We start from the raw sequence: 9,692 nt of genomic DNA, 5'->3' as shown, positions 1-9,692 counted from the left end.
TTCTTCTTCTTCTTCTTCTTCTTCTTCTTCTTCTTCTTCTTCTTCTTTCTTCAATGTATTTGGTACAGGGTCTCACTATGAAGCTCAGACTCATAGTGATCCTCTGGTTTTCAGCCTCCCCAGCGCTGGGGTTATAGGCATGTACCACCATGCCCAGTCTTGGTGGCTGGTCTCTGGGATGAGACTGGTGCAGCATGTGGTGCCAGGAATCGAACCCTGGTTCCTGTGCTTGCCTAAGCAGGTGCTTAGTCCTCTGAGTTAGCTCACTGGCCTGACTTTAATGTGCTTCACCATTTTTATTTTTTAAATTCCAGGACCTGATACATGCTAGACTAGCTCTCTACTACTGAGCAACAGTCTCAGTCCTTCTTCAAAATTGACGTTTAGACATTATCTCATCAAGTTTCTCAGGCTTGCCTTGAATTTGCAATTCTCTTTCTCTAGCAAGCCCTGCCTTTGGCATTGAAACTGCAAAAGTGGACTACTAATGGACAAACCACTGAGGAATTCCTGTGTCTTTCTTTTATTATTATTTTTGCTTTCTCAGACAGGGTCTCACTATGTAATCCAGGCTGGCCTCAAATTCATGATGATCCTCCTGCCTCAGCTTCCTAAGTGCTGGGAGGACAGACTGGTGACATTATTTTAAGATTTTTGAAGGGATTCTGCAACCGTGCCTTAGAAACCCTGTTTTGCTAGAAGATCCTGGGAACTCAACCCAGAAGAAAACCTTATTTATTTTGACACATATATAGTAGCTTTGTATTTGACATTTAAATATATAAATGTTACTCTGCATTGTGTTATAAATGGAGGAGCAAGCAGTGAGAACTGTGGGGTAGGGCTACTCACCAGCTTAGGCAGTTTTGGGTTCAACAGAGGATCTACAGTCTCAATAGGAAAGCCTCACAGTGGGAGACACCTTCCTCCTTACCCCAATTCACCCTCTTCCTCTCCTACTTTCTACATGTAATAGAAAGCTGGTTACATCTAGGAAAGTGGAACTTCCCATCAAGAAGGCAGGATTCTCACCTAGCCCAGGTCAGGTCTTTTCCCTTTCAGCTACTGTCTTAGTTGTTTTTCTCATTGTTGTGACAAAATATCCAGTATCACAAGTTAAAGGAAGAAAGATTTATTTATTTATTTATTTATTTATTTAAGTGGAAATGGGGGATTGAACTCAGGCCCTTGTGTGTGTGCCAGGGAAGCGCTTATTCCACTGAGCCATCTCCCCAGCCCTGAAGGAAGAAAGGTTTATTGAAGTCACAGTTCGTGGAGGTTTCAGTTGACCGTCTGTTGGCTCCAAGGGTGGGTGGCATGGCAAGCAGGTATCACAGAGGAGAAATGATTCTTGGCAGAGAGAAGGTACCAAAGCAAGCAACAAGCAAGGCAAGCCTGTTTCTGTCCTTCATATTTTATCCAGATTACCAACCAGGACTAGGGCAGAGTCAAACCAATCAGTATACCGATTTAATAATCACCCACAATTAATCCTAGCACTGTACTGAGAATCAATCATAAATTCTAGATTCAGTCACTTTTGAAGAAAACCCAACCTATGCCACATGAGCCTTTGTGGGGCCTTCAACACACAAGCCATAACATTGCATCCCCGCCCAACTCTCACCAATATATAGATCATCCTGAGAAAATAAGAAACAAGGAAACTTCAGTGAAATTATACTATTGATCAAATGACTTATCAGACATCAAATAGTTGTGGAGCAGACATTCTTTTCATCAGAAAATGGATTTTCTTCTATTGTAGACCATATACCAGACCACAAATCTTAGTAAATAAAAAAATTGAAATCTTAAAGAAAAACCCAAAACACATTACATCCCTGGCCTGCCAAAGATTCATGCACATCTCTCTATGCAAAAGGCATTCAGTCCATCCCTAAGAGTTGCCAAAATTCTAACAGTTCTAGCATTGCTAAAAAGCCCAAGTCAAAAGTTTCCTCTGAGATTCAAGTTTAACTCAGCTTTGGACACCTATACAAATAAAATAAGGTTAAATATTCTCAACAAACAATGGTACAAGATGGGCATTACCCATTCCAAAAAGTACAGCTAGGAAAATAAAAAGGGCCAGAGCAAGTACAAAGTCCAACAAGGAAATCAAGTCCTGAGCTCCATGTACAGCATCTGAGGCAATCTGTGGCAAGATGTGAACTCCACAGGGACTGAGTGGTTCTGTCTCTATAGCACTGCTGGTGGCCACAGCTTCTCTTTTGTGTTCCCTCTTATTGTTTTCGTCAGATGATCTACATTTCTAGCTTCCCCAAACTTTGGGGATCTTCTCTGTACCTATGACTTCACACTATGCAGCCATCTCAGGGCCACATTGCCTGGCCTCCCAGGCCTTCGTGTGAAATCTGGGTGGAAGCCTTTCTCACCCCACAGCTCTTAAATTCTGCATACATGTAAAATCAGCACCACGTGGGTGATGCTGAGGTCTCCTTCCAGCTGGAGCAGTACACAGGTTTCCTTCTCTCTTGCCTATTGGGGTCAATTGCCTATGAACCCAATCCCAAGGAACGGCTTCCCTCAGGCCTTTGCCACTCTGGAGCATGATGCTCTGGGGCTCTCTTCTCAAAGCAGTCTTTCACCTTTGCAACTCTGAGGCTCCAAAACTTGGAGTCCTGCTTGTTCTTATGATGTTCTCAGGCTGTATTTTCTGTTGTCTTCTGAAATAGTTGCCTTTTGTTTGCTAGTTTTTTCAGCAATAAATTTCTCCTCTATTTCCTCTTTGTAGGCTACAACTTTACTGGAGATGCCTTTGTTGCCAAACTCACAATGTTTTGAATCATTTTTCTGGGTTGTTCACTATTGGTACTCAACAGAAATCTGAATAAAAGCCTTCCAAGAGTAGCTCTACCACTTCATCTACATTAGACTGCCTTGGAAATTCTTCTGCAAAATTAATTAATCTGATTCCCTTATTTTCAGTCTTGGGCAAAAATCTCTGCACATGATCAAAATGCAGACAAACTTTCTGGCAAGCCAGAACACACATAATCTGGATCCAACAACCAGTGGGGTCCTTCTTCCCAGCAGCAATGTCCTGATCCTAAACCTTTCCCAACTCTTCCTCATCCCACAAGCCAGATTAAAAGGCTCCTAAATCACATGTCAGGTAGACATAGCAGTAACCCCACTTCTCTGGTACCAAATGCTGAAGGAAAGAGTTTTGGTCAGGAGTCAAACCTGCGTATATTGCACAGGTAGTAGGAATTCTACCATTGAATTACCAGTGCCTCCAGAAAAGTAACTAAGACAACCACCTGGAAGAAAAACTATTCTTTAGATGATGTAATGTGAACTTCTTGTTGCATCATTTCATGAAGGCTGCAATGTCTTTAGATTAGATTGTAATCACCATACCGCTCTACTTAGTGACCCTTGCTGTCTGTAACACTAAGTCCTCTGTAGGTGACACTTGGGGAATGCATGAGCCATTATTGTCTTAGCCTTTGATGATATTTGCTTGAATCCATCAATTACTGTGGGGGTAGGTGGGAATATAGAAATTTTCTAATTTTGCCATTCTTTCTTCAAACTTTTTGATATTCTTTTTTTTTTTGGCGGAATTGGGGATTGAACTCAGATCCTTGCTTTTGCCAGTCAAGCGCTTATCCTACTGAGCCATCTCCCTGGCCCCTTTTTTAAGTGTATTTGATACAGGGACTCACTATGCAGCTCAGCCTTGTAGTGAACTTCCTGTTTTCAGCCTCCCTGGTGCTGGGATTACAGGCATGTGCCACCACACTCAGACTTGGTAGCCAGCTCAGAGCACCTGAGGGTGGGGCCGGTGAGGCATGTGATGCCAAGGATTGAACCCCAGGCCCTGTGCTTGCCTAAGCAGGTGCTTGGTGTTTTTTTAATATTCTTATCCAAAGAGATATTTTTCTCCCTTGCATACATTCATTTTCCTTGTTGTCTTTTAAAAGTGTTATTATGGCCACACAGATTTTTTTAAAACTAATGTTCTATAGTCTACCATTGTCATTATCATTTTCTGGTCTTATGTATATATATCAAAATTGACCAATAAGAGCTCACCCAAGCCCACTTTTATATCGTTTTGTCATGAATCCACTAGGACTTGAGCATCTTAAATGTCAGTGGATTACCTTAAAATTTCTCTGCTTTATATCTGCAATTGGTTGTTTTTTCCAAGAATCTTCTAGTATGAAATAATAGATAGCAGGCAAGATCTGATCGTAGGATGTGTTCATTGATAATGAATTTGCAGGGAATTCCATTTCTTCCGGGCAATTACATCATGTTATAGCCCAGAGCTAGCTACACACACACACACACACACACACACACACACACACGCACACACCACACTTTCATCTTTTAAATTTTATTGTTGCCTAGTATTTCCTTGATGGATATATCAAAACTTGATTTATCCATTCATTCCTTGAAGGTTATTTGGGTTGTTTTCAGTTTCTACCTAATACAACCTCTGTAAACATTTGTGTATAAATCTGTTGAAACCATTCTGTGATTCATCTGTTGAGTGACTATCACGCAGTGGAAATGTTGGCTTGTGTGATGTGTGTATATTTAATGTTTCAAGAAATTGCCGAATAGTTTTCCAGGGTGTTTATATCCTTTAGACTCCTCCAGCAATGTGTGTGAGTTCTAGCTCCTCCACATCCTTGCCAACACCTGCTTTGATAACTTTTTTTCATTTTCACCATTTAAATAGGTACAGAATGGTACTTGTGATTTTAATTTGTATCACTCTCAGGACTAATGATGTTGAGCCTCTTCTCATGTTCTTATTTAGCACTAGTTTTCTGGAGAAGTGTGAATTCAAATGTTTTGCCCACTCTTCTGTGTAGTTTGTTTTCTTCTGAGCTTTGACCATTCATACCCTTCAGTTTCACATTCACATTAAACAAAACAATGCTAAAACTAATCAATATCACTTATCTATATTGTAAACAAAACTTTGACCTTACTTTCTTCTATGTGCCAAGAATTTTAGTTATTCTTTGTTTCCACTTTTATTTTTTTCTATTTCTCTCCCACCACTACCAACCCACCTCTTCAGATTTCTGTTTAGCTTTCTTTTGGAACTCTAGTCAGAAACCTGAGGCATTTTTCATATATTCTTCATGCCTCTTAGATTAATATTTATACTTTCTTTTATAGCACTGTTCTTTAGATCCACTTACTTTTTGCAAATTTATCTTCTCAGTGCTAAGTCCACATATCCAGGTTGAGAAAGTGTCCCTGGTTTTGATTCTGGAAGGATCCCAGGAGTGGATCCCAGGGGTTCAAAGGCCCTGAACCCCTGGGTTTTGGGTTTACATTAATTTATCTTCTTGTGGATCCCATATTTTGTAAGCAATATAATTTTCAATTAGGCCAGTGAGGTAGCTCAGAGGACTAGGGGCCTGCTTAGACAAGGGCAGGGACCATCCCTGGGCATGCTGAGCCAGGTACTGAGCCCAGGAGTGATGGTGCACACTTGTAATCCCAGCACTGGGAAGGCTAAAAACAGGAAGATCACTCTGAGTACAAGCTGAGTACTTGTACTCTGGTTTTCATTACCTCTTTTTGAGACCCTGTACAAAACACATTAAAAACAATTGAATTCTATCTTATCTCTGGCATAGGTTTAGGTAATTTTTAATTTCTTTTAATTTGAAGAAGAGCATAAACTTCCTTGTAGTTTCCATAGTTCAAGGACTCAGATGCTTGAATGGCAATGATAGATCTTAGAGGATTGAATCTCTACGAAGATATCTCTCATCCATCTTCACTGCAAGTCATGGCCCAGACCTGTGTCTTCAGCTCATGTATGAGTACTTGAATCTCAGCCTGAAGCTTTTGGTATTTCTGTCCATTGGGATTTTTAGGAAGCTCCACATCCACACTTCTCCTTACCTGCACTCTGAATCAATTTAGAGATAGATGCTGAAGACCATAGTGGATGAGCATTTTCACCTTATTACAAGAAAGCTGTTTGAAGAATAGAGCTTAGGTCTTTAGCAGCAACAGAATGACAGCATTCTGCTATCTTAGTTTCTGGTGGCACATCCTGGGCACTCATGACTATCATCTGATATTAAAGGGTCTGAGCCAGTTATAACTAGTAGCCTCTTTACCTCCACTCACCAACCATTTAAACCACCCTGCTTTGCCTTATAAGTTCAGTGTACGAGTGAAACCATTTTACTCCAATGGAAGTTCCTCAAGAAAACCATAGGCCAGTGATGATGAAGTCATTCGCTCAAAGACTACCCAGGTTCTTGTGTCTCTGGTTTTCATTACTTCTTTTTGTTTTCTGAAGTCTGCTGTGCCCCTATTTTAAGTTATGATAGATAGATAGATAGATAGATAGATAGATAGATAGATAGATAGATAGATAGATATTTGGGTATGTGTTACAAATTGCTGTTAAAGCATTCTCCCATACAGCAACCATTGTTGAATTCCTACTACTTTGTTTAGCAAAGTTTTGTATTGTTTCTAATGCTATTTTTCAATCATTATTTTGTATACTTAAAAAAATAAAAACAAAATGAAAACAAAATAAAAAATCTACCCCAGCCCAAAGGCTCATGTGTTGAAGGTGTGCTTCTTAACACAGCAGTGTTCAGAGGTGGGGCTTCAGAAGGTGATTGAATCATGAATTGAATTCATCAGTGGATCAGCCCATCCATAGATTTGTACTTTGGTGACATTCATGGGGGTAATGGAAACTTAGGAGGTCTGATATGGTTGAAGGGCGGGATTATGGAGCTGTGCCCTTGGGGATGGCCTCTGGTCTCCACCTCTCTCCTCCTTAGCTCTTTCTTCTCTTTCCTTCCTAGATGTCCTGGGGAAAACAGATCCACTCTGTCACACCCTTCAACCATGATGCTTCTGCCTTGCCGGAGCTGAAAAGCACACTCATCTGGCCATGGGATAAAGTCTCTGAAACTGTGAGCCAAAATAAATCTTCCCACTTTTAGGTTCCTTTTCTTGGGCATTTTATCACTGGTTGGAAAGTTGACTGACAGAGTACATTTCTATCCAGCCTTTCTGTATGTAAGGCTTTGGCTGCCATGTGGAAAGAAGTTCCAGAAGGTTTTAGTTTGCTTGTTCTTTTTTTAATAAAGGAAACAGGCTGGCCTATTAAGGCAAATATCCAAGGAGAAATCTTGTCCAAATCATTTCTAGATCTTTCTGGCTAAAAAAAAAAAATGTTAAAGCCACTTCTTAACATTATTCTGTCCTGCACTAACTACTATAAAATAAACAGATTGTAAATCTCAGTATGTCTGAGTATATTTGACTTTTTCCTGAATTTTATATGATTTTAAACATAAGGAAGAGATGAAACTTGAATTTTGTGTCTTATATCTTATATCTTATATGATGCTACTTTTATTCTCAGGTCTTATTTGCTATTGCTACATGGTGACACAGCCGCAGTTTCATCAAAGCACAGCTTTATAATGGATCCCAAGAGAATATCTGGAAAGACTCAAAGCTAATATTTTCAACGTAAATTACTTTCTTAAGAAATTGATTTTAGTTTAATAAGTATTTAGTAACAAGAGAAAAGTTATCAGTATTATAAACACAGTAGGAAAGAATCTCTCTGATCTTTTGTGCATTTATACTTGGAAAATTCCACTTCCCTTCTTCCACTCCATGCAACAAAGTAGAACTAGTGTGGGATTAAATAAAGCAGTGACTTAGCTCTGCTGTGTCCAAACAAACTGCGAGACATGATCTTGTGTCCCTTCCTATGAAGCGGCATAGGTGCAAATGTATCATTGTCCTTTCAAGCACAGAAAGAGTGAGATTTCAATACAGTATCATGAAGAAGCACGAACTCTCATTGACTATTTACTTGGATGGGTGATGTGCAGACACACTGTATGTCCAATTGCCTCATGTGTAGCACCGCTCGACCCACTTCACAGATTAGGAAACAAGTATTTCCAGTTTACTGGCCTCCATGTGGTAGTTGTACCACTTTGGAATTTAGACACTACCTAAAAAATAAATAAATAAATAATATATAACATATATATGTGTGTAATCTTCTAATGAGAAATACAGTAATACCCAAAGGACTTCAAAAGGTTGAATTGCACAAAGATTTAAATTGTGCAGGCTGGGCTGGGGAGATAGCCCAGTGGCATAAGCGCCTGCTTGGCAAGTGCAAAGTCTTGAGTTTGATCCCTGGTACTACCAAAAATGAAAATAAATACATAAATAACTAAACAATCAATGGTGCAAGCTGCAGAAGTCCTGCACAACACCTTTCAAGTCTTGCTTTGACCCTTCAATATGGCAAACAAGCTTGCAGATCCCTTATGGTTTAAATAGTTGAACTGCTTTTCGGGCCTTGGCCCTTCTGATGAATCTCATAAATCCCTTTTTGGAGTGATATTTTTGAATGCATAACAGGAAGAAGAGAAATTGTTTTAAACTCCAGTTCTAGCATCTGAGTCCTGAGATGTCCAAGCGTTTTTTTTTTTTTTTTTTTTTTTTTTTTTTTTTTTTTTGTCCCCTTCTTTCTCAAGTCTACCAAAGACACTTCACATCCTACAAAGTTTGGAGTACAAATGCGGAGTATGGAAAGGGCTCCTGAGGAAGTCTTTCCGAACTGACATCAGTGTCTTCCCTTTTTGTTGCCTACAAGTCCCTCGCTCTTCCCTAACCTCTTTTTCCTTCTCCTCATCAATCAACTTTCCTTTAGTTTTATCTTTTCCATCTTCCTTGCGCCTTGCCCAGCTCAGCCCCTCCCACTGCAAGGCCCACCCACTCAGACCCACCCCTCTAGACCCCGCCTTCCGCCGAAGTCCCGCCTTCTGCTCTGTTCGCTGCCAATCACACTGAGGCCATCTGGTCACCTGCCCTCAAACTCAGGCCGAGGCAGTTGGGGCGCGCGCTCGGGGCAGGCGGAGGGTGAGGGAGGATGGCGTCTGCTGCCAGCTGCTTCTCTGAGGAGCAGTTCCAGGAGGTCTGCGCTGAGCTGCTCCAGCAGCCGGCTCTGGCCGGGACCGACTGGGAGCTGCTGGTGAATGCCTCGGGCCTCAGTGTCTACCGGCTGCTGGACCAGGTAACTGCCGGCAGTAGAGGGTCGCTAGGTCCCCGCGAGGAGAGGCTCCGGAGGGGCGCGGGCGCAGGGCTCCGAGTGACTTTGCCCCTGCAGATCCTGGGAAACCGCAAGGTCACCCGAACTCAGTCCCAAACCAGGCCTGGTTCGGGAAGCGAAGTAGTTTGTTAGAAGTTAGTGACACAGTTAAAACGTGAGTCTGCAGATTCCTGAGCTTCTGCGCGCGGTACAAGGGGCGCGGATCCCCGCTCCCAAAAGGTATGGGGGTGCAGGAGAGGGGACAGCACGGAGGAGATGCGCGGGGTTGCCCAGGAGAGGGGTGGATCCGCTTGCTTTTCTTGGCCTTCTAAATTGCACTTAACAACTTGCGTCTAAAGCTTCAAACAGATTACCGGATGTGTAAGCGGAAGGAACAGAGTTGGTCATTATGCAATTCTACGGTTTTCTTGGAGGATTTAGGAAACTGGTAGTCGTCCAGATGGGACGCAGTGTTGCACCCAAGCCCAGACCTGTCACACTGGGTGGTCATCAGCGGCTTTGTGAGGCGGTGGGTGTGTGATTACCAAGTAGATCAGAAGTCACCAGGTAACTTCAGTGAAAGCGTGCG

At 41.7% G+C, this 9,692-nt stretch overlaps 1 protein-coding gene across 1 annotated transcript in view; it reads left to right on the top strand.

Moving 5' to 3' along the window:
* The first annotated feature begins 8,885 nt into the window (after positions 1-8,885).
* Positions 8,886-9,692, top strand: part of Pctp (phosphatidylcholine transfer protein) — a 21,348-nt gene continuing 20,541 nt past the window's right edge. The window contains exon 1 of the mRNA XM_004645281.2: positions 8,886-9,088. Within this exon, the coding sequence (XP_004645338.1) occupies positions 8,945-9,088 (144 nt within the window). The 5' untranslated portion in view covers positions 8,886-8,944. The remainder of the gene's footprint in view (positions 9,089-9,692) is intronic.

The sequence above is a fragment of the Octodon degus genome, unplaced genomic scaffold (assembly GCF_000260255.1).
Source record: "Octodon degus isolate 3935 unplaced genomic scaffold, OctDeg1.0 scaffold00222, whole genome shotgun sequence".
In the NCBI taxonomy this organism is placed as follows: Eukaryota; Metazoa; Chordata; class Mammalia; order Rodentia; family Octodontidae; genus Octodon; species Octodon degus.
This window is presented reverse-complemented; position numbering and strand designations above follow the sequence as displayed.